The sequence below is a fragment of the Capsicum annuum genome, chromosome 4, assembly GCF_002878395.1.
Source record: "Capsicum annuum cultivar UCD-10X-F1 chromosome 4, UCD10Xv1.1, whole genome shotgun sequence".
Taxonomy (NCBI): domain Eukaryota; kingdom Viridiplantae; phylum Streptophyta; class Magnoliopsida; order Solanales; family Solanaceae; genus Capsicum; species Capsicum annuum.
The window spans coordinates 60,767,823-60,793,463 of record NC_061114.1 but is presented as its reverse complement, the minus strand read 5'-3'; the positions used below and the strand labels follow the sequence as shown (position 1 = coordinate 60,793,463).

The window sequence follows — 25,641 nt, the reverse complement described above, 5'->3', positions numbered from 1 at the left end:
AGAAATAAAAAAATTGAGAAAAAAAGGAAAGAAGAAAAAATAAAGATCAAGAAAAAAATGAAGAATTAAAAAAATTAAAAAAAAAAAAAATGAGAGAAAAAAAGAAAAAAAAGTTTGAGAAAAAAGAAAAAAAAAAAAAGAACTGAAAAAAAAAAAAGGCAATCAAACAAAATAGAAAAATAAAAAAAAGAGTGAGAAAAAAAGGCAAGGAAAAAATAAAGATTAATAAAAAAACGAAGAATTAAAAAAATGAGAAAAAAAATAAGAGGAAAAAATAAAATAAAATTTGAGAAAAATGAGGGAAAAAAAAGAGAACTGATAAAAATAAAAAATAAAATAAAAATAATGGTTAAAGACAAATGAATTAAAAAAGAAAAAAAATAGATAATGCTTGAGAAAAAAGGAAAAAGAGAAAAAAATAAAGGTTGAGATAAATGAATTAAAACTTGAAAATAAAATTAAAGGAAAAATAAAAAGTGAAAATAATAAAAAATAGAATAATAAAATTAAAGAAAAAATAAAAAAGTAAAAATAATAAAAAATAAAATAATAAAATTAAAAAAAAATAAAAAAATCAAAATAATAAAAATAGAATAATAAAATTAAAGAAAAAAGTAAAAAAGTAAAAATAATAAAAATAGAATAATAAAATTAAAAGAAAAAATAAAAAGTGAAAATAATAAAAAATAAAATATAAGAAACAAATAGGTATGAAAAATTTTAAAAATATATTTAAAGTGTAAAGGAATAAAATAATACTTATATTATATTTTAAAAGTAAGGAAGATAATTTCTTAAAGACACTTCTTATTAAGATTAAATATTTAAATTCATCCATATTTGAATTTATCACATCAATTTCCTGAACGAAAAAAGAAACACTATCAGTCAACGAAGGCCCAAAATCCAGGTACCCTTGGTGTTCCTATGTGGAAGGTCTCCGTTCTAAAGATGCATCCGGATTGGACATTGTTGAAGAAATTGCGTGGCGTCATTCTAGTCTCTCCCACTCCTCAATACCCACGCGCTTAATCATTCAACTAGTGCGTGCTATGCACGTTCATCCAACGAATACAATCTGAAAACTCTCACATCATCATTTCAAAAGTCTTCCTCTCCCCCTCTGAGAAAGTAACAGCAAATCTCAAAATCTAAAGTCTCATCTCAGATTCCGTTAGTATGGAGTTGTGTAAAGTTGTTGTGCTGTTGTTAGTGGCGGCTGTGATGACGGTGGTCCCTACTATAGAAGCGATATGGATGCAATTGCCGACTTCGGGGACCAAGTGTTTGTCTGAGGATATTCATTCTAACGTCGTCGTTTTGGCTGATTACAGTGTAGTCGGTGACGAAGAACATTCGCAAGCTAATGTTGTCCCCACCATCTCCCTCAAGGTAAAATCTGATAGGAAAAATTAAATACAGCAAAAACAAGATATGTGAAGCAGAGAAGATCAAAGTTCCATCTTATTCAGTAGCATATGACTTGCTTAAATAGCTAGATTACAACGGGAAAATAATAGTAAAATAGGAATTAATTGAATGACTAAAAAAATCTGTTAATAATTAGCTTTTATGGAGACCTCATAATCCTTTTCTTATAACTGACCAATGCTAAGAAGATTAGTCTTCAACTCTGGAACAAAAAGAACATCAGCTATACTGTGAGTAAAATCTCCGTTGACTCGAATTGAAACTTGTCCTTTCCCCATGACCGCAACTCCAGAGTTGTTCCCAAACTTCACATAATTTTTAAAAGATTCATCAAGAGTAGAGAAAACTGACTTATCTCCACTCATGTAATTGCTGCACCTGGTGTCAAGAAACCACAGATTCTTATTTGTTTCTTCTTTTACGTGACAAACCATAAGCAAAGAAATCTTTCCTTCATCCTGTTCAACAAAGTTTGATTCCTCTCCGTGCAATTTTGACAAATCAGTTCGACATTCATATTGAAAATGACCAAACTTGTGGCATCGATAACATTCAATATTGGATTTGTTAAAAAACTTTGAGGTGTAGCTACCTGTTCCTATTCACGGTCATTGTTGCCTCGGCCTCTACCTCTATCACGCCCTCTGCCATTGCCTCTTCCTCTTGCTCGTCCTGCTCCATGAAAGTCAGTTGAGGCATTCAATGCTACTTCTTTGTCTTGTTGAGCAATTTTTTGTTCATGTCAACGAAGAACTTTGTAATTCGTCAATTGAAAGCAAATCAATGTCATGAGATTCTTCAATAGAACAAACCACAAAGTTAAATTTTGCTGTCATTGTACGGAGGATCTTTCAACAATTGTAACCTCCTTCGTCTTATCGTCTTGGATTCGCATCTTGTTGATAATTGCCATCACCCCGGAAAAATAGTCTGTCACTGACTCTCCAGATTTCATTCGAAGTGTTTCAAACTCGGAACGAAGTATTTGAAGCTGCTGCCTCTTTGCTCTTGTTGATCCTTGATATTTTTTCTTCATGGAGTCCCATATCTGCTTAGAAGTATCCATAGAAAGAATAGTTTCCAAGATTGAACGATCAATTGCTTGGAAAAGGTAATTCTTCGCCTTGAGATCTTTCAATTTCGCTGTATCTATCTCTGTTTTTTGTGCTTCAGACACTGTTGTGCCTGGCACTGGTCCTGAAATGCCCTCAGAAACCACTTGCCAATACTCCTTTGATCTTAGAAAATGTTCCATCAATATGCTCCAATGATCATAATGACCATCAAAGCGAGGAATTGCAGGTTGCACAAAATTTTTTGCTGCCATTTGCTACAGAAAACTCTCAAATTCTCTCCCTTACGTGTTTCGCTCAAACCTCACGTGTTTAATTCTCCTAACCCTGCTTTGATACCACTAATAGGAAAAATTAAATACAGCAAAAACAAGATATGTGAAGCAAAGAAGATCAAAGTTCTATCTTATTCAGTAGCATATGACTTGCTTAAATAGCTAGATTACAACGGGAAAATAACAATAAAATAGGAACTAACTGAATGATTAAAAAAATCTGCTAATAATCAGCAACTAACCCAAAGACTAGAACAAACAAAAGACTTGGTCAAATAAAACGTGAATAACAATTTATTCAACAAAATCATCACTGCTTTAATTTTAGCTTATTCATGCTAAGATAATTTTGATATGATGTGATGTATAGTAGCTGAAGGATGTAAAGAGATGCAATTGACCAACTTTGACTCTTCTATTGCATTTAAAATCTCTTCATTTTGAGTTCCTGCAGTACTTGATGCTATCAATAGTACGCTTTATTGCAAAATACTAAGCACAATATGAACATTTTGATGCCCAAATCTCATTATTTTGATCTTCCAAGTCAACTTAATACAGTTAATCGAAGACGATAGAAGAAACAAATGGATTGCACACTGGGAGCCATTTGTCTGTTCAATCTATAGATACTTGAACGTTGTCTTCATTTACAAATTACTCGCTATTTTCCATCTTATTGGACATGATTTATTCAATTTCTTTTCGTTTCGTTTCTTTTTTGAGGTGAACTAGGTGAATTATTTTCAAATTTTGAATTGAAATAATTCAAGTTAGAGAATGAAACTTAAACTATTGAAACCAATATTATGAATTATATCTAAAAGAATAATTGTATTTTTTTAAAATTTCAAATTTATGTTACTACATAATTTTTACCGGAAAAATGGTACAGTTGACTTTGTTATGAAGTCAAGGACACACAGTTTGACTGGCTGATTAGTTTCTTAACAAGTAAATATGTTGATAAATGAGCATAGTGAAAACGTTACTGCGATAAAATAAACAAAATAAGGGGTGGAGCTTGAGTGTTCGTTGTTTCAGCTTTAGATCCAGAGACAATTATGTGTGTATGATTTGTTTCTTGAGAGCCGAGATTTGTGAATGTAAAGTATATAGATATAATTGTAAGCTTGAAACACATAAGTATCAGTTTACTGCTTCGTATTGCAAAACATTGATCCCCTGCTGATCCCCAACAATCAAGTTAAAATTACTATTTATCGGCAACAAGGGTAGTACATCAGCCAATAGGATAGCTCCACTCGGGCCCTAAAGTACTATGCCCAATGGGAATGGTCCACTTGAGAATACCGTTATACGTGCCAACTAATATTCCTCTAGGTGATTTGCAGGACTCATACGGATATCTAGAGTATCTGCCTTTTTGTCTCTTTGTTCCATCTTCGGGCCACGAGCTCTTCTCTTTCTCTTTTCCTGAACACGAGCTCCTGCCTTGTTTCCCAATAATGACCATCCGGTTGTTTCAGTACTGTGGAGGCATCAAGTCGACTGGTCATTACAGATCCGGTCACTCTAACAATGAAACCATCATAGATACTGCTCCTTGATTCTCTTTGCCAAATCATCATCTTGTTTTAATCTGAAGCCACGCGTTTACTCTTCACACAGCCATGTGTATAAGTCATTTTTCCCTGATACACAAATACACATTAGAATTCATACTCAAGATTAGGAGTTTGATTGTAAAATAGTCCATATCACATAAATAGAGACAGAGGACTAGACTTTAATCCATATCAACAACGTAACAGGATTAGCTCGGTCTCAACTACTGAGATAGACACTAACATAGTAAGTTTATCCTTCAACACTCCAGTGCTTGATTTTACTTTTTTCCATGGCCAGAGCGTGTTGCATTGTTAATCTATAGAGTGTTCTGTTGTGTCACCTTAGTTCTTAAAATAATATTTTCTTATGGTGGGAAGGCACTTAGTTACAGTAAAAACTAAAAGATCATCTGTTTTTGTGCTTTCTTTAATTTGCTTATAAAGACAAGGTTGCAAGTTGGTTTCTTTGAGGAAGATCATGCTCGTATATTTTGAAATCATGAAAAATCTCTGCTACCTTTTTGCATTTGAAGTCTGTGTTTTTTAGAGGTCCAGAAGCTCATCATAGCTTTACTTATAGCAGCCTCACTTATCCAAATACTCCTTTAATCAATTTGTCCCGTACCTGGTGTCTCTTTGTATCATAGATGCTTTCTCGTCATTTTGAAATCAAACTCTCCAAGATGTTTCATAGATTCAATAATAGAGCTAAAAAAAGAGGACATTGTAGAAATTTAGGTTATGTACGGTTGTTTTTATTCATCTATTAAAACGGGTATATATAGATACAAATAGTTCTTTGTCACCCCTACTAGAAATACATAATTACATAATAGTACCTCTTGATGCATCTTTCCGTGAGTCAGAACCTTATTATGAAGGCACAATAACACCCTCATCTCTTCCGGGGGAGAGTGACAGAGAAACTACTAGCTACATAATAGGCTCAGAACATTTATTCAAACTTGATAAATATGGAACACGATGGTTTTTTGCTAATTCACAAATGTCACAATGAAAATTGAGCTATCTAAACCTAAAAACAAATTTGGTTTGAGTTTCTGAAGATGACCAAACGAGATATGTTCGAGCCTCATATGCCATAACCATATATGGTCACGTGCCTTCTCAACCCCATGTGTGCGGAATGCATGACTGAATTTCTTCTCTCCACCTTTAGTCAATTCCAGAAAGTAGAAATTTCCTCGCTTAACACCATAACCAAGAGTCCCCCGAGTCAAAATGTCCTGAAAGATACAAAAAAGAGGCCAAAAGGTTACAGTACAATTGAGAGAGGAGGTAATTTGGCTAACGGATAGAAGACTATGATCAAGAAAAGGTACAACTAAAACTGTGTCAAGTTTTAAAGTATCTGTTATGACAACTGGTCCTTCTCCTATAACCGGAGAAGTACCTCCATTAGCAGTAGAAATAAAGGGTTGAGAAGATGGTTTTAATGATTATAATTCATCTCGGTTCTTGGTCATGTGATCAGATGCTCCACTATCAATAATCCAAGTACTACTCGTAGAAGGTGCAGGAATATTAACATTGTTATTACTGGTAATACCTGACTGTGTCATATTAACATGACGACTAATTCCTGATGTAGTTGTGGCTACAGCTCTGTTTGAAATGACTTTGCGTGGTTTCTTCAAGAAATCTCACCAATCTGGATAGCCAATGATCTCGTAGCATCGTTGTTTTGAGTGTCTTGATTCACCACAATGGCTACAAGTAAGATTATTAGGCTTACCAGATGGCTGATTAGTTCGACCTTTAACAGGACTGCTACGATGGACAGCCATGGCAAAACCCTCATGAATCAGCTGAGCACTTCCCATAGTCTGGCTCTGTTGAGCTTCTCTTCTGACATAAGCATATGTACTTTTAAGATCAAGCTTTGGGTCCTTTCATAGAATCTCTCCACGAACTTGATCAAATTTGCATCAAGTTCATTGAAAAATATGTGAACTCGCAGCCTTGCCATCATAGAGTGCATCTGAAGAATACCCTGAATCGATTCATCCTGCATATTTGTTCGGTGATCAATTTCCTGAAAAATTTCAACCAATTCATTATAGTACGTAGACAGGGGCCTTCTATTCTGCATAGTGGTGAAGGATTTCTGATTAAGTTCAAACAATCAAGTCTCATCCGAACCATCATAGAATGTTTTGGCAACAGCTTCCCAAATTTCCTTCGCCGTTGAAAGTCTGATAAACCGCTGCATTAGGGTGGGACTCATCGAGTCAATCAACCAGCTCTTCACCTTATGATTCTCCGTAATCCAAATTGCTTAATTCGAGTCAATTTGTTCGGGTTTCTTTGTTTCTCCAGTAAGGTAGCCAACCTTGTTTCAAGCTCCGATACGCATCTCCATCAATTGAGATCATAGTGAGAAATTAGTTTCGTCAAGAATAACTCCCGTTGGAAAAGGTGAGTTGTCTTCTTGAACTATAATTGAGGTAGGGTTTGTTACCGTTGAGTTCGTGGGTTTGGTAGTGCTACCAGAAGAAGGCATAGAATCTCCCATCTTGGAAAAACTGGAAAAAAACGGCAATATACGGCAATCTACTAGGTTGCTCTGACACCATGTAGAAATTTAGGTTATGTATATTTGTTTTTATTCATCTATTAAAACGGGTATATATAGATACAAATAGTTCTTTGTCACCCCTACTAGAAATACATAATTACATAATAGTCCTAATGTCAACAGACATGCTTTCAGAAAAAAGAGGTTAAGAATCTGAGAAGCTAGTTAGAAAGAGAGTGATAGATTGATTAGTGATTAACATTGAAGATCTATACAAAATGACAAATCACAGAGGTTGTTTCTTGGAGAGCTACCTATAAGGTTTGGAAGCTGTAAAGATATAGACTAAAATATTGAAGTGCTTCAGTGCCTTAATTTGTTTTCTTTTTGTGAAATTTATAGTCTCAATTAATGATCTCACACATTCACATGGCAATGGGCTTGCTAGCCCATGGTGATAGATGCTAAGACGTATTTAGTAGCGTTTAATGATGTTTGTATGATTAGCTTATCAAAAAAAAAAAAATCATGTCTGTGATTATATTCTTATAGCATAAAGTCGTAATGCATTTAAATTGTCTTTTATTTATCTATTATTCATCCATTCCAATTTATGAATAATGTTGGTCCGAGATGAATTTAAATGGAGAAACATGAAGTCTAGGATCCATATAGCCGAGCCCGACTTGTTTGAGCGTGAGATGTAGTTGTTATTTGTCTGTGCCATTTGATATACTCCCTTTTTATTTTGGGTTATTGCAAAATATTACACATGTAATAATACTCTAAATTTTCACAAATTTCAAGAACATAATGTCATTTAACTAGTTGAATGTGAATCTCTGTGTGAATTTTTCTCTGCCAAATAATCTTTTTTAATAAATATTTTACAGTTTCTTAGTATTATTTCCATGCACGACATGTGTAGACAAACTATCTTGTCTTTGTCGAGGTCAATGCAGTATAAAATGATTCATGCTAAGTATAGTTCAACACTGCTTTTGTCGGAAAAAAAAACATTGTAGTTCAACACTGGTATTTGACAGTTTATTAGAGCTCTTACTGATTAAATCGAATATAAACAAGGAAGGGTCTCTTATCCAAAATGAAAAGGCGCGGGGAGAGGGTCAGGGTCTTAGAAGAATCTTTAGGTGTTACAACACTTGAAATGTGTTTTTCCTGTAAAAGTGCTCTATATTGCTTTATCATCTCGAGTCAGATAAGCAGAAGAACTTCTTAAGTGGTTAATTAACCTTGAAAAAAGTAATTTTTGTGTGCACTATTCTCCGCTAATGGTTCGGTTTTAATGAGCTAGATCATTGCAACATTCTTTTTAGGTCACTTCACCATTTGGAAACAATCTTTACCATAAAGAGAATGTAACTCATGGTCAATTTGCCTTCACAACTACTGAGGCTGGTAACTACTTGGCATGCTTTTGGATGGACAACCATGCCCCTGGGGCTAAAGCTGTTACAATCGGTCTTGACTGGAAGACGGGAATTAATGCAAAGGATTGGGAATCAGTTGCAAGGAAGGAAAAGATAGAAGTAAGTTTGCAAGTATATTTTTTCCATCCACGCCAATTCCCTCCAAGGCCAGATTGGGAGGGGATTAGTTATTGTGTATGCTCCTTTTCTTTAACTTCGCATGTTGTATTCTTTCATCATACATTTTTCCCTTGTAGGGTGTCGAACTTGAATTGGTGAAACTTGAAGGGATAGTGCAAGCCATTCATGAAAATTTAGAGTACCTGAAGAATAGGTAATTAGATACTAGCTTTTCCAAATGTGCTCCACATCCTGGGTTATATATGTTTGCTGTTTGTTTCCATTTCTGTGCAAATCCTATAATTTTTGGGTAGCATACATTTCCTCTTGCTTTATGATCCTTTCGCGAGTCTATGTTCCAATGTTGGTTTCTAAAGCCTCAACTCTTGTTTCATTTCATATTTATGAGTAATATTTCCTAGTAGGAGTCTGCATATTTATAGTGATAAGATTGGTTTCTAAAGCCTCAACTCTTGTTTCATTTCATATTTATGAGTAATATTTCCTAGTAGGAGTCTGCATATTTATAGTGATAAGAACCAGGTTTTTCATGCATTTATTCAAAAGACATTAGAGTAAGAACCAGGTTTTTCATGCATTATTCAAAAGACATTAGAGGAAATCTATAGTGGAGAGAGGATTTTAAGATAGTGGATAACTTATCATTATATACTCAAATAACAATTCTCTGATGCTGTCCTTAAATTAGAGAGCGCAACAAGTAATGGCAAACATTGTAAAAAGTGGCAAGGGTAATAAACTTTGGTTTTTGACTTTTGCAGTGAACATAGTTGCGGCTGTACTTATTGAATCCTATGAAGACTATTAACAAAAATCACCAGTTTTGCGACAAAATAAGAAATGGAAAAGCTAATTGATCAAAACAATTCGTTGTTTTTTCACTTTTCCAAAAAGAAATGATGAAAACATTCTTGCAGAAACTTGATGTGACCGATTGATGCTTTATTCTTCTGTTTTCTACTACTTCAAATTAACATGATTTTTTCTTGTGTCTCGCGTGCAGGGAAGCAGAAATGAGGGAAGTTAGTGAGAAAACCAATGCTAGAGTGGCATGGTTAAGTGTAATGTCCCTGGGTATATGCTTAGTAGCTGCAGTGCTGCAAATATTCTATCTGAAGTACTTCTTTCGCAAGAAAAAGCTCATTTAGATTTGACAAATTCTTCCCTCTCACCATACTTCAGTAGCTTACAGATTAGATCAACCACAAAGTTTTTCCTTCCGTCATACCATCTTGATCATTTCTTCTTTCACTTGTAGTCATTTTATTGTTTCTGCAATGGACTAGACTCTGTAATCTACAGTGAACGAAAAGGTTGGATATCTATCTTCTGTAAGAGAAACTAGGTCTAGTAGTGCCCTATGTTTACGGGACAAGTGCAATCTAAATGTACCATCATTCTTCTACTTTTAGGTGAGCAAATAAATATTAGTATTAATTGAGACAGCTATAAGGGAGTCTCAAAGGTTCTAGTCCCAATTAACAAGGAACTAACCATATCTATTAAGGTCTCATTTGTTTCTTATTAAGATTAAACTTGTTGAATTTGAATGCACGTTGGATATTAAGATGTATCTAAATCTAAACACTGAAAAATTAAGATTGTTTGCTTTCTTGAGATATGAATGTACAGTGAGCAAATTATAAAATATAAAGTTTTTAAAATTATAGTAATTAAATATTACATCAACGAATTAATATATCCAAATTCAAAACTATAAATAATATGTATATTCAAGCAAAAATTTGATTCAAAAACTGCATCAAAGGAGTGTATCGATAGAGGCCTCCCTTCCTCTGACTCGTCCCTTTCTTCCTCATCTCCCCCGCTTATATGATTGTGATCTCAGACCCACCAGAATTTCAAAAACGAAAAAGAATAAAAAATATCTCATCAGCATTTGTCATGATAAGAGCATAAATGGTAAAAATAAAAGAGCTAAAATCATTAAAGGTAAAAGAATCACAATTTGCCCTGATTTTCATCCATGGTATTCTTTATCAGACCCAAAGTATCTATTGATGGAATTCTCATCTTTAATGGCTTAGAAGTATAAAGGTCGTGGAAGAAATCAACCTCACTAGTGTAAGGGTTGCGGAAGAAATCAGATTTTAAAAGTTGTGTATACAATAAGTGACAATGAAGCGGCAATTCGTGTCTGCTTTAATGGTTTTAATACTGATTTTATTATAATTAATTATTATAAATTATTTATCTATTAAAAATTAATGATATTTAATTTAAAAAGTAAAAAAGTGATTTTATTATATTACCCTAACTATTATAAATTATTTACGTATTAAAAAATTAATAATATTTAATTAAAAAGGTAAAATAGACATTTATAACATGACTATTTCAGCTACTTTAATCGCGATTTTACTTATCGTAAGTTATCTAACTATTAAAAAATTAATAATATTTAATTAAAAAAATCGACATAAAAAAATAAATTAACTTGACATCTTATATGAGTCCACTTAAATTTTTTTCACAAGCATTTTTTATAATAATTTTACTATGTCACTTCTAATTAGTAGAATATAAAAAAATATTATAAATCACAATAATTAAAAACTTAAATTATTTTTAAAATGTAATTGACTATCAATGCCACAAAAGTTTAAACAAGAGAATAACATATATCATTTGAAAATTACATAAAAAGTATTATAAATTACAGTAGTTAACAATTTAAAATATCTAAAAATATATTAAAAATAAGATTGATTATCTAAATTTTATTTATATCATATAATTTGAGACAAAAATAATACATATTGAACTCGTGCTAGCACTGACCCGTCGATATTTAGTAGGAAAGAAAGCGCCAGTCTATTTAAAGTGTTCACTAAAGAAATTAATAATTTTAAAAAGGGTGTCTTGAAATCTGGATGCTTTTAAGACTTCCGTCATATAGCTCTGGAGAATCAGGTTAAGACCCAACAAGCGATGGCATCCCAAATACGGAAAAAAGAAAAAAGAAATGCAAAATAGATTGAGTTCATTAAGTGCGAACAAATATAGCTAAAGGCATGTAATTGTTTTAAGTTGCACAGAAAAAAATCTATTGAACACGAGGACTTCAGCATATTGTGTAGGCTCAGTTGCACCATGAAACATCTTCCCCGTCCTATATCCCCAGAATGCATGCAGGAACTCTAAACCAAATCTTGCAAAAGTCTTGTGTCTTCCGACCAGCAATCTGAGGTAATCACGAGGGAAATTTACCCAAGCTTGGATCTAAGGATATCTGCCAAAGATTGTACATTTCACAAAATCATTTACAGTGTCCAACAGACTTCTACTCGTGTGTATGTTCAAACACCACCAAAGGGTAAGACTTTTAGTAAATGGCTCCAAAGTTATTGGAATTATTCGTAAACACCATCCTTTTATGACTCATGCTCCGGATTTTTTTAGTAAGATTTGGATAGCTGCCAAATCAGCTCAACTATTGCCCTGCACTTGTCGGACAAAATATGAATCCGAACCAGTACAATGGGTCTTCTGCCAAACTGAATTTAAAAGAAAAATCTTTGCCCATCACCTTCCTTTCAAATCAAAATTTCAAGCAGATGCACGACTATTAGTGATAAGATCAATCCAGCCTCGTGCCAAGAATGGAGCTAAAACGACAAGCTTTCTATTTAGTACCATACAAATTCATTACCGCTAAAATGTATAAATATCTAGTTTTACTCATTGGTATTTTCATAGTTCGTAGTATCTTATGGCGTGTTACACAGTAAAACTATATTATGTCCACCATAGTCTCAAAGGGTGGTGTTACGATTGCAAGATGCACAGCTTTCCATGAAAAAGGGAGAGGAAGAAGAAGACAGTTCTCCATATTATCACTCTAACGACATCAGCAAAGACTCGCTTCAAATTTGCTGTAGAGAGAAAGTTCATTTAGTCAATGCGGCTGCAATCTTCTTGTGGATGGCCTCAACACCAATACGAGGAGATAATCTAGGAAGTACCTCCTGCACAATAGATTCAATGATGAAGATTAATACCTCAACATTTTGTAACTTGCCATAAACATTGTTATATAAATGGAAAAAATAACTGCACGAAATTAATCGAGAACTTAAAAGTTCGTACAAGGGTTGTCACAATTGTGATTATTTAAGATTTATCATAGTAGTTTTTTCTTTTTCCTATTCTCTAGCCTTACTAGACACAACTAGTCTTGACGGCTAAAACGGTCAGCACTAAAGCTCCCGCTATGCACAGGGTCCAAGTAAAGACCCGACCAGGCAACCACAAGGGTCTATTGTACGGCATACGCAGCCTTAACTTGCATTTTTGCAAGAGGTTGTTTCCAAGGCTTGAATCCGTAAACTCCTGGTCACATGGTAGCAACTTTACTAACTACTCCAAGTCTTGACCGCCGGAACGAAATAATTAAAAGACAAATCACCAATTTGATGAAATTCTAAAGTACCTCATAACACATTCTTAACAATGGGAAGGATATATATTGCAAACAATGCATTATTGGTTGAACAAATATCTCAGGTTTAACAACTTCCAAATAAATTACAATAATTCTAACATAAGAAACAAATCCCTAGTGTAAACCTTAATTCTTCAGTAACTTCCTCAATACAACTTGTAATAAGAAACATTCATCAACCCTAACTATGGTAAATTAAAAATTCCAGAATATTCTCTTACATCCATTTTAAGTTTTATTAAGGACGTAGTGAAATGTTAAAGTTGTTAATGACAAGTTAATTGTTAACTATGGCACTGGCATATAATTAAGCTTCCAAAAATATGCAACTGAGTGAGATTTTTGGTTGGGAAAAGAGAGCACTCACCTTGCACAGTATTGTAAACATAACCACACTAAATATCTCATAGCACTGAAAAGGCTAAATATCTCATAGCACTGAAAAGTATAACTTTTTTCTTCATTCTTTAAGGTAGAATGCACCAGATGTTTTAGACCACTACATATCTGTTTAGAACCCGTTTGGATGAACCATAAGTTGGAAATACTAACTTATGGCTTTTGGTTTATTTTTATTATTTTGGCTAAAACCAAGGGCTTATAAGCACTTCTTTATTTTACCCAAACACTATAGAAGTGCACAATAGCTATTTTGGCTTAAAAGCACTTAAAATAAGCCAATCCAAACAGCTTCCTAGTCAACAGAGAAGAACACCATGATTAAATGAGACGGTAGAGAACCAGCATTCTGTATATGGACTAAAGTAAGACATTTCCAGCAAGAAGATACAAGGTTCTCTTAATACTCACTGGTCAATGTATACGACAAAAGATGCACCAAATATGCCTCAATTCCAAACTAATTGAGGTTTGCTATATGAAGCCTCCATATCCATCGATCCTGCTCAATTCTTGTCTTAATCATTTTAACACTAAACTTTTCCATTAAGGGAAATTATGATTTTTGTAACAACTAGAAATTCTCTTAAATTCACCCTTATAGCTACACTGTCTTACAAGTATCTATAAGACCAAAAAAAACAAGCAAAAAATTTCTTGTAGTATAACAATAAACCAAGCGTTAACGTCCACCAGTTGGCCTTATTAGACATCCGTAAACAACTTCTTCCATTTGATTTAAGTTTACCTCGGCCTGTTCTAGATACTAGGATCATCACAATGCCAAATCTATCGACAGGTGCATTTGAAAAAAAACCATAAGCATGATTGAACCAACTTAGGCAACCTTATCATGTTTTATCCTCTACCTGAACTACTCTTAACATCTCCATTCCCATAATACTTGTCTTACTCCATAATACGGATCTCAAGGCAGGGCTGTAGAAATTACCTTTCACTTTGTCAGGTGATTTCCTGTCGCATAAAAATTCTCATAAAATTCCATTTCAACCATCCAATCTTTAATTTTATGTGTTACATCTTTATATAACATACCATTATCCCGTAAGTAATTGAGTCTAGGCATCTAAAAATCCTGTGTCATCTGATCAACTCTCTAATTTATTTTGGGGTTAAACTTGCAGTGTATCTTTTCTATTTAGTTAATTCTACTTGTCCCAAAACCTTTTAAGCGCCGTTTAGTTTGGAGACAAGTTATGCATGAATTCAGACTCAAAAAAAAAAAAAAAACAAGTTATGCATGAATTAGTAATGTAGGATTAATAATGCACAGATTACAATGTAAGGATCAGTAATACAATGACGGTAATGTGGAGATCATTTCTTGAATCTTGTTGTATGTTTAGTTTGATATAGTTCAAATTAGTGTGATATGTACAATTTAAAATATTTGAATACTTCTTAAACAACATAAAATTATCTTTACTATTGTGGGTTAAATTTTCACTTCAATATTTTTAATCCATGTATACTAATTCTCACATTCTCATTCCACATTCTATCTTGCCTAATAATACTTTGATTCCTGCATAACTAACACATGCATTATTTATAAAGAAAACAAAAAGAAGCAACCAAATATTGTATAACTCAATGCTTTTTTCATTTGGAGATTGATCTCCAATCCAAACTATACATTGTAGAATTTAGTTTAAAGATTAAAACTTCTAAAGCCCCAAACAACACCTTATTCTTTTTTTTTAAAAGAAAGAAAAACCTTATTCTTTATGTTTCTTTTCTAGAATTAGTTTTAGATGACTCCCTCATTATCATGGATGACTCCCTCATTATCATCCGTAAAGCGAATCTATCACATAGCCTAATCCTCAATAGTATTACCGGAACAAGTCAAAACTCCCCTTAACGTATTGAAAATGTTTCAAAATTGTCCTTCTACCTGCTGGATCATGATTACCTTGCCTTCCTTTTAACAGAAGATGATGTGAAATATGTGTACTTTTTAATTAAATATGTGCATTAATTTATTGGTCCACATATTATGAGATGCAACCCATTGATGTTGTGTCAACAAAAATTAGCTACTGCTGCAGGCCCGTTTGGCCATAAAAAAAATTCACTTTTCCGGAAATAATTTTAACTTTATGTTAAATTCAACTTCAAGTTGATGTTTGGCCATGAGAATTCCAAATACATCGTGAAGTTGTAATTGAAAAAGTGAAAAACAAGAAAAACTTGTTTTCACTTTTTTCTATCCTTCTTTTCTCACAAAAATTCAAAAACAACACCAATTATATTCATGGACAAACACAACTTCAACTCCAACTTCAACTCTAACTTTGACTCCAACTCCAACTCCCACTTCAAAAATTTTTATTTTCATGGCCAAACGTCCACTATATCTGAAAAGGCAACTGAATGATTGGAAGGTAGAGAAGGTGTCAGCATACCATAATTCAGTTGCAACCTCACTGATGAGAAAGACTCACTTATTTGGCAGAGACAGTGTAGTGGCAACAATCAGTCAGCTCAGCTTACAAAGAGTTGAATATAACTGGAGGACAAGAGATATTTTGGCAATGGAAGATGATATGGAAACCAAAAGTTCCTTACAAGGTAAACTGCTTTACCTGGTTGCTGGCAAAAGAAGCAGTATTGACACATGAAAACTTAAACAAAAAGGGTATCAGTTGGCTTCCAGATGCTTTTTGCGTGGGGAACAAGCAGAGACAATCAACCATCTTTTCTTACATTGCAAATGGACAGATCATTTATGGAGAATGTTCATAAGTCTAAAAGGAATCAGGTGGGTAAAACCTGGGAGCATTAAAGGAGTGCTAAGCAGCTGGAACAGAGATGGCAATGTAGCTAAGAAGGAGGAGAGATAGAAGATTTTTCCAGCATGTATTTGACAGACAGTCTGGACAGAAAGGAACAATAGGTGATTTGAGGATGTGCAGAACAGATTGCAGAAGATTAAAATGAACTGCCTAACCCTTTTTTATTTTTGGTGTAAACATGATGTATTAGCTCAGACAGAAGACACCTCTGATGTACTTGATTGTCTATAGGCATTAGAAAGAAGAATGATATAGTTGTTATAATACTTTTTGAAGGGGAACTACACGTTTGGTTGTAATATACCTGTGTGATATAGATTAAAAATTACCAGTTTTCACACCCAAAAAAAAAAGAGGATGAAGTGTTGGTTTGGGTTAATGGGTCAGGTTGTGAATAGGTTGGGTCTAATAATATGTGGACTAATAAATTAAGCCAGGTATTTAATTAAAAAAGTTCATATACTCCACATCATCTTCGGTTAAAAGGAGGGAATTTTAGACCAAAATTTAACGTTAAGGGCAATTATGATCCAATATGTTGAAGGAGGCCAACTTTGTACAATCTTCAATAGTTAAGGGCATTTGATCCTTTTCCATAGTATTCATGAACTCAGTTTTAACCAGGAACAACTGCAAGTACGAGCCCAAAGAAAGATTCTTGGCATAAACCGATGGTTATGAAAATATCATATGTACCTCATCTCACTGTTTTCACCGTGGAGAGTTTTGAATTCTAAAATGGACTGTGGAAAGGTTTGGTTCAGTGCCCCAAAATTTTTTATCCTCAAATTTTCCTCGAGATGGGACAGATGAATAACTCCAAGTTCATGGATCTTGAGTAGTTCTCTCTTTGAAAGAAAAGGTGCCCTAACTAACAGTATCAAAACTTCTCTTCACTTTCTGTTTTCGAGAGAACTTCAGTCCAGGAGTTTCAATATTCAACTAAAAGTTTAAACACAAAATTACTGAGTGCAATAAGAATGCATCGCCAAGGTTTAAAGGTAAGTTTAACAGATTAGTGGTTAGACCAACATTGTTGTATGGGGCAAATTGTTGGCCAATCAAGAACAAGCACGCTCTTTAGATGAATGTAATGAAGATAAGGATGCTCAAATGAATGTGTGGGCGTACTAGGAGAGATGGAGATATGATTACGAAAGAAGTTATACGCGCAAAGGTCGGAGTGGCCTCTATGGTGAATAAGATGAACGAAACTGTGATGGTTCGAGCATGTGACGAGAAGATGTGTGGATGAGCCAGGAAGGAGGTTGGAGAGTTTGGTTGTAGCCACTTTAAGTGGAAGAGATAGGGGCCTTGCCTCCCCTCCTCTTATCCTTACAAATAATATTAGTTCTTAATCACATACTTTCTTATTCTTCAATGTATATTACTACTTTGCGTCATATACTTAATATCTTTTTTTTTATAACCGTGGTGTCCGGATCAGCTTGCACGCACCTCGACTACGCACCTCGACTAATTCCACGGGATACCTGCTACCTCCCACCCGCAACAGGGACCAGGTTATCCACCAAGATTGGAACAGATGGGAAGAAATCACCAAGTGTTTGTCTCTGCTGGAAATAGAACCTGAGACCTCATAGTGCTCAATCCAATATCATTGAACCACTAGGTTACACTCTTGCGATCTCATATACTTAGTATCTTGCTACCATATTTTCTTACAACCCTGCTTAAAAAAAATTCTTGTGAGCCGAGGGTCTACCGAAAACAACCTCTCTACCCCATAAAGGTAAGGGCAAGGTTTGCATACATCTACCCTCAGCAGACCCCACTTGTGGAATTACGTATGTTGTTGTTAGACTGAGAATTGAATATAAATGTTATGGATGCTATGCAATAGGAAGAGACCAAACAACATGAAAGGTAAGTTCTAGGGAATGGTTGTAAGATCAATGTTACATGAGAATAGATGTTGGACATCAAAGGCCTAAATTGTCCACAAAAAGACTGATGGAAAATAATGTCACCAAAGATGGTTTATTTGACCTAATTTATGCAGATTCCCGATGCTCTTATCAATTGGTGTAAACTTGTGATGATTTCTTTTTTTAAAAATTCCCTATGATGATTGAAGGTGCTAAGAGAATACAAGGTAGACTAACATCATATGTCTCGAAATGACCTACAATCACTTGGAACTAATGTGGACTTAGCTAAGGAAAAAAACATAGTGGAGCAAAATCTTTTTTGGCTATATCACTTAGCAGGTTTCTTTTCCTTGATACTCTTAAATATGAGTTTAGTCTGATTAGAGACTACTAGTTCTAGGAACCCCTATTTTGTCTGAAAAGACAAATAATTCCATTTTTTAATGACGAAAATCATTTAATATTGGAATGAAGTGAGCTTGAATAGAGAGCAATGGATATAGCGGAATAATATCACTAACGTTAATTATTTTGCAAATGAGGCATGGCTCACCAATTGTTTCTTTTTATAATCGCAAAAACCTCATGGGCTAGTGGCACATGGTTCGAAACTAGGTGGAGATAATGGCTGATTGATTGATTTTATAGTAGTTGAATCTGAGTCAAGTTATATCACGTTATATCTGCTACACAGTTTACATTCTTCTGCCCGTAATGCCAAAGGAAGTAAACTCTTTGGAGGGATCTTGGAACTGGAGTTTTGTAAAACCAGCTTTTGCTGGCACTGGGCTTGAGTCAGGTTATATCTTATGAAGGTCAAATGAAACATTATCTAAATCAAGCAGCTTTGAAAACTTCCAATTCCATCTTTTAAAGATTTTCCAGCTGGTGTAGGTAACAGCTTTACGCTGAATAGTCTGCCGTTGGGTCGACTCACCAAGAAGGCTTCAGTAATTTATTTCCCTTTATTTTATACAATAATGGGTTATTTTACTTGAGGCGATGGTAAGCTAGGGTTCTGGTTAATAATTATCAGAACCTATCTGAAGTGTGAAGATGAGAGCAAGGACATTGTTTATCAAATTTCCAATTTCGGGTTATAATGATATATCCTCTATGGATTTGAAATACGGTGTTGAGTGTCATCGAGATTCCACCATAGCCCAAACCCCTAGGTCATGGATAAATTGTAGGTTCATTGATCATTGTACTTCTCAACATCAAAGAATGCCAGCTCCTTCAGTACCATTAACAGTCAGCACCACGTGTTCAAGTTAATATCTAGAAACGATATGAGATGGTAGCAGCCTCTCTAACTCAGCTCTGAGGTAGTGGTATGGACTGCGTACATTCTACCCTCACCTGACCCACTATGTGGGAATTTACTGGGTACGTCATTGTTTGTTGTTGACATGAGATGGGGTTAAAATTCAATCATCTCATCCACTAAAGATATCAATTATTCATAAAGGCTTTGGCCTTGCACTGTTTCTTTCATAGAAAGCAGAAAAAACAACTTAAGGGTCAAAACCTTGGATTTGATCATTTGAAGCCAGCTTCTTGACAGTGCCACAACAGTAGGTAGAAAGCAGAGTAGAACTTCCTTTCTTAAATTTGTCAGATTTTGAATTTCAAAGTACCTATCATAGAAAACTGTAATTGCCCTTCTAAAAATTAAAACCTGTAATTGCTAAATTATATGATTTTCCCAGCAGTGAATTTACTTGAGGATCTATAGATAAACAGAACTGTAATACGCCACACTTTTTTGGGATTATATCCCCTCCAGTACCAAATGCTTTCTCCATAGTCTGTTGGATTTACGCCATGTGGACTACTTATATTCATGGTCCGGATGCATTTGTCTTTTATGGAAAATGGAAGAGAAAGATTATTAGTCTAAATCATATCAGCCAACCAGCTACTTTCACCTAATTCCACCACTAAATTGCCTGCCACCCAATGGCCTTCACTGCCTCCCATACACCTATCTCTTCTATCTCTCAGTATACTTATCATTCTTGTTCAAGCAAGACTCAACATGTACTCACCAAATCACAGCGCTCTTTTGTTTGCCAAAAAGTCTTAGGCATCCCTGGTGAAGGTAATGCACTAATGATCTGGAGAACCGATGCAACTCCGTTGGAATATCATGTGAATGACAACAGGAACAATTCAAGTAGATGTTGTTTTCTAGATGACCATTTATTAAAAATTTCTATATTATCTTGATTGTTTATTGTTAAATAAATCAAATAATCGGTTTATTTTTTACTTTTTACTGGTTAGATGCAATAAGTTGAACAACTGTAATTTTAGAGCACACATGAAAGTCATTGGAGAGACTTTGGTGCTTCCATTGTTCAAGTGATCACTTTCCATGGGTGGAGTTCTGGCAAAAGCTCTTAAATTCTGAAGCTCTTCAGAAGAGTTTCCCTCTTTCTTTTCTAATTTTCATACCAATCTATAAATACTTTAAGTATCCATATCTTGAATGTAAATCATTGATATCGGTGATGATTCACCTTAAAAAGAAGACCTTTTATTCTAAGATGATCAAAAGTTCTTTTTTTTGTTAAGTTTTTGGGATTCTTTTCCCCTCATCACTAGCCAGTCGGGATCCTATCTCCTATATGGAACACTCATTCCTAACTATTGATAGAAAGATCTTCGTCAAATATCGGACTTTATCTAGTTCACTCATAGTATGTAAATGTATTCATTACGTTAATACAACCTATTACTGAAAAATACTGGAGCATTCCGTGCGGGAGGTGATCCAGCGCAACACTAATTTGTGTGATCATTCGCCAGTACATGATGGAGGTTACCTCTACAAGTTGATGAATGTATCATGTAATACATCCAAGATAAACTAATCGTGGTAAGACGTACTTTCCTTGGAGGGTTGATTAGTTTTAAGAGATATAAAGGGTTGATTAGTTTTAAGAGATATAAACCAGAGGAAGAAAAAGGTTGCTTCATAATTCTTTTCCTTCACCTTCTCCTAGTGCCCTACTACTAGACTCCCAAGTTTTCTGGGGAAACAACATTACAATTAGTACATGTGTTGCACTCGAAAGCTGATAAAAGTTACTGCCACAATTGTTATGTCCAAAGGTTTATAATAACGTCTTACTCAAAACAGTTCTACAAGGAAATGAGAGAAAGAGAATCAAATCTAACCTCAGTGCCATCAGAACGAACTCTAGCCAACACGGGTATTTCATATTGATAGGCCTTCTCCCAATCAGGATTGCTAGTTATATCTCTAACCTGCCAAAACCCATAATATCAAACTTCAGAAACCATTGCATAAAGTCCATGTACTCCATCCATCCCATTATTTTTGGGGGGAATTACACTCTATGTCTATTTTTCAAAATATTTATGCCACGTACCCCATACCTTGTAAATAAACACTATTTAACCCATGGATGGAGCATATTTCTGAAAATTTCCCTTAATTTTTTTTTTTTGTGTGTTAATACTTGCAAAATTGGAAGTGAAAGGGAGAACCTGTAATTGAACGTCGTGGAGAGAATGAGGAGTGGACAAACAGAAAGCAGCATTGAGTTTTTCTTTGAGGCCATCACACAAACAGCAACCAGGTTTCGAATACAGTATTAGCTTTCTTGACGTTGAAGAAGAAGATGAAGATGATGATGAAAAAGCCAAAGGGCTAAAGACTTTTTGGTGATTGAGGACTTTCACTCCTACTACTGCGTGCTTTAATGGTGGTCTAAATCCAATTGCAAGTCCACCTGCCATTGCTGCTTTGCTTCTCCTTCCTCTTCCTAATCCCCAACCGACAAAAGTGTTGGAAAAGATGAACCCGCCCCACAGAGAAATTAAAAGAGAGGAGCATCACAAAGATTTAAAGTGAAAAACTTTTCAATGGAGAAAAATCAGGGTTTCAGAAAAATACATAATATTTTTAGCACATAAATATATCAGAATTATCTCGAAATCTTTTTAATAATAAATAAAAAAAATAATATTTTTGTGTGTATTAAATAATGAAGGAGTTGAAGGTTTATTTATAACTCTCAACCTCTTCCCAATCAAAGTAAATTTTTGATGTAGAATTTATTTTCTTCAAAACAACTTCTACAAATCTCCACCTTTTGAATAGAACAAAATACAATTCGTTGATCTTTTATAGTTGTCCAGTTACACATAATAAAATCAGTTCTCCATTTGACTCTAAACTCGATCAACTATATGTATCTGCAGCTTTCATATTGTCTGCTACTGACAATCATAATTCTAAATTCAAAAATTATCATACCCCCCCATAAAGAGTACATCCACTCAAATTGAAAAAACAATCTAAGAATTTTCACTTGAAATTATTTCCCAATTTCAAGAATTTTATTTTCGGCACATTTCGAAAAAAACTACTAATAACTTATGGTGCAACCCTCTTGTTGATTTCTTGAGAGTTCATTAGCCATCGACATCCTTTCCACTACACACCTTGCATCATCTATGAACCAATGCCTATGTGTAAATTTATAGACCAACTACTAATTAAACATCCTCTTCCATGGCAATTCTAAAGGTAGCATTCATGCCATGAGGATTTTCATCTTTCTTACAAAGAAATATCATCCCACTGTTCTAGAGAGACAACATTAGCAGCATTTTTTTGGAGCTTCCAGCCGAACTAGTCCCATTATTTGGACAATTAATTTTAACATGTCCCGATTATTTACAATTCCAGCAGATGATCTTCTTCTTGGAGCTTTACTTCCATTTTTCTTTAACAACAAGAGCTTTTCTAGAGATTTTTCATCTCCATTCTTCAATCTTTTTTCCTCATAAATCAATTTGCTTGTCATTTCTGAAAAAATCACAGTTTCCTTCTTATACATTTAAATGGGTTGCATGTGCTTGTAAGAAGATGGAAGAGACCAGATGAGTCGAAGTGTCTTGTCTTCATCATCAATTTTCACTCCAATAGATTCCAATTCAGAAACAATATTATTCAAGACACTCAGATGATCAGAAATAGGTGTACGTTCAGCCATTTGCAATTTATGAAATTGCTCCTTCAAATATAACCTATTTGAAATACTTTTGATTTGGTACAATTCTTCAAGTTTCTCCCACAACTCCTTTATTGTAGACAATCCAATCACATTAGTAAGAACATTTTTAGCTAAACACAAGCGAATTTGACTTGCCGCTTTCATGTCTAGCTCTTCCCATTCTTCATCACTAATTCTGGATTTTTCTGAGCCTTTACTGCTTTCAGATTTTTCTGAATCCTTATCACTTTTTTCGCTAGTTGGTCTCTCTTTCAATGCCTTGTGTAATCCAGATTGGATTAACACATCCTTGACTTGCACTTGCCACAAGCCAAAATTAATTCTCTCATCAAATTTCTCAATCTTAAATTTTGTCTCCATCTTGATTATCAGTACTAATAAATGGACAATAGTAATGTAAAGTACCCACTAAATTAGTTTTCAGAAAAGAGAGGTGGATCACAAGGGATACACTTAAGTACCAAATCTTTCCTTAGCCAGAGCCTTTTTAGATTGTACTTATTCCCACTATTACTAAATATACAAGTACCCCAAAGTAACTCCACCAGAATAGCAAACTCCACCGGAATAAGACTCCACTTCCTACTCCACCGGGACAAAACTTCTGCTTGAGAACAATAATTTTAATTTAGAAATTTTTTTTGATGTGGAAGATCAGACAAAGCTACAATCAAAGAGCATACTAAAATTTCAAAAGAATTATTCCACACCGAAGGCTCTGATACCACTTGTTGGGAAAAATAGACTATTTTTTCCGCCCCTTCCGGATCGCTTTCAAGCAGAAAATAAAAGAGAAATTAAAGAGAATAACAACACAAAGATTTAACGTGGAAAACTTCCCAATTGAAGAAAAACCACGGGCCTCCCAGAAAAATATTCACTATATGAAAATTATTACATCATACAATACACAATATTTTTCTCACACACCCTCACTTCCTAAAATACTATTCTCAAAGAGATCTCCAAGAGAATTATCTCTAAACCTCTTTAATAGTAAATAAGAAAAAGAATATTTTTGTGTGTATTAAACAATGAAGGAGGTGCCAAAGTAAATTTTCGATGTGGGAGGTTTTCTTTTCTTCAAAACAACTTCAACAAAAAGGTTGTCAATTTCACCGCCTCTTTGCCCTTTGCACCCTAAAGTTTGCTGCTCCTTCCAATTTTGGCAATTTGACAGGCGTTTATAAGAGAACTTGACGCAAGAGACGGGCTAATTTGGGGCAAAATAGACGTGTATTACACATGCTATTTTTATTTATCTATTTGGGCCGAAATAGACGTTATATTTGTGTGAATTCATAATCAATACCTCTACTTAACTTTTGTTACGTGAATTCTTAACCTATCAAAACATAATATTTCAAATCTTATTTGGATGTATGTACTATAACCGCCTTCACATTAATTTTCATATTATTTTTAAATGCTATATTAAATTTTACTTCATTTTTAAATACCACATAAAAAATTAAATATTAAAAAAAAATTAACTAAATAAATAACTTTTATAAATTATAAAAAAAATTCAATAATCATATTCTTGATGTTTGCTCACAAACTGAGCATCAAATTCATTCCAAATAATTGAAATTCCTTTTCAATTAATTGTAATTTTCAATTATAAATTCACACACAAATACAATAAAATTTTAATTTTTAATTTTGAATATCTTTGACAAATCCACAAAATTCATTTATTGCTCTTTAAACTTGAACTTCAAACTTTTTCAAGCTTATCCTTGGAGTTTATTAATTTTTCCATATTCATTATCACTCACTTTCAATTCAAATTCAAATTCAAAATTTATTCCTAAAAAATATGAAAAGTTTGAATTGAGAAAGTGATTTGCAAAAAAAATAAAAAAGTGAATCTCGAAAGAAGGAAAAGAAAATTTCAAAAAAATAAGATAGATTATTCTTTTTCTTGGGTGTGATGCAGGTGGGGGTTGAAGAAGAAGAAGAACAGGGAGATGGGGTTGGGTGGGGTGGGATGGGAGGAGACAATGAAGAAGAATTAAAAAAAAAACTAGAGGGTACTGGTTGGTTTGAGGGGCAGGAAAGGGACAATGGAGGGGTTTGGTTTCCTTTTTTATTTTTTTATAATTACTTTAATATAAAAATGATGTCCACTTGCTCCCAAGTGCGTGATAACACACGCTTTGTCCAACTCAGTCACCTTAATGCCACATAAGCTTGGTCAACAATAAAAGGGATTTAAAATTTTGTGTTTTAATAATTTGAGGGATTCAGATGACAAAAGGCTAAGTAGAGATGTTCACTTTACAAATTCGGATAAGTAAAATGGTCTAGTGGATGATTTCGTCTTTTTTATAAGCTTACATCATCAATATGCTCTTAAAGTTGTTTTGAGTTTATACTTGGACCTCTTAATTTACCATTGTACTTATTGAACATTAAAACTATTCAAAAGTCATTCATATTAGGTATAAAATGCTGACATGGTAAAAAAAGTGTGTGCAACATTCTTGAGACGCGTGAACCAAGTTTAAAATGTATTTTTTTTAAAACTTTTATGCCTAAATTATTTT

General features: G+C 34.1%; 2 protein-coding genes across 2 annotated transcripts; one reads left to right on the top strand and one right to left on the bottom strand.

Annotated features, from left to right (window-relative positions):
• Positions 1 to 852: 852 nt before the first annotated feature.
• Positions 853 to 9,865, top strand: LOC107868068 (transmembrane emp24 domain-containing protein p24delta3). The gene is made up of 4 exons (XM_016714635.2): positions 853 to 1,392; positions 8,227 to 8,439; positions 8,577 to 8,653; positions 9,464 to 9,865. The coding sequence occupies exons 1-4, from the start codon at positions 1,180 to 1,182 to the stop codon at positions 9,606 to 9,608; spliced, it is 648 nt and encodes a 215-aa protein (XP_016570121.1). The 5' UTR covers positions 853 to 1,179; the 3' UTR covers positions 9,609 to 9,865.
• A 2,219-nt stretch (positions 9,866 to 12,084) lies between these two features.
• LOC107868067 lies at positions 12,085 to 22,046 on the bottom strand. The gene is made up of 3 exons (XM_016714634.2): positions 21,555 to 22,046; positions 21,222 to 21,311; positions 12,085 to 12,449 (listed from the first exon to the last, which is right to left on the bottom strand). Exons 1-3 carry the CDS (start codon positions 21,804 to 21,806, stop codon positions 12,372 to 12,374), a joined length of 420 nt encoding a protein of 139 aa, XP_016570120.1. The 5' UTR covers positions 21,807 to 22,046; the 3' UTR covers positions 12,085 to 12,371.
• Between the last annotated feature and the right edge of the window lie 3,595 nt (positions 22,047 to 25,641).

Coding starts and splice junctions, on each gene's coding strand:
- LOC107868068 (XM_016714635.2), top strand. CDS start 1,180: ATGGAGTTGTGTAAAGTTGTTGTGCTGTTGTTAGTGGCGGCTGTGATG. Junction 1,393..8,226: donor TCCCCACCATCTCCCTCAAG/GTAAAATCTGAT, acceptor CATTCTTTTTAG/GTCACTTCACCATTTGGAAA. Junction 8,440..8,576: donor CAAGGAAGGAAAAGATAGAA/GTAAGTTTGCAA, acceptor TTTCCCTTGTAG/GGTGTCGAACTTGAATTGGT.
- LOC107868067 (XM_016714634.2), bottom strand. CDS start 21,806: ATGGCAGGTGGACTTGCAATTGGATTTAGACCACCATTAAAGCACGCA. Junction 21,312..21,554: donor TCCACGACGTTCAATTACAG/GTTCTCCCTTTC, acceptor GGGTTTTGGCAG/GTTAGAGATATAACTAGCAA. Junction 12,450..21,221: donor TTCGTTCTGATGGCACTGAG/GTTAGATTTGAT, acceptor TCTATTGTGCAG/GAGGTACTTCCTAGATTATC.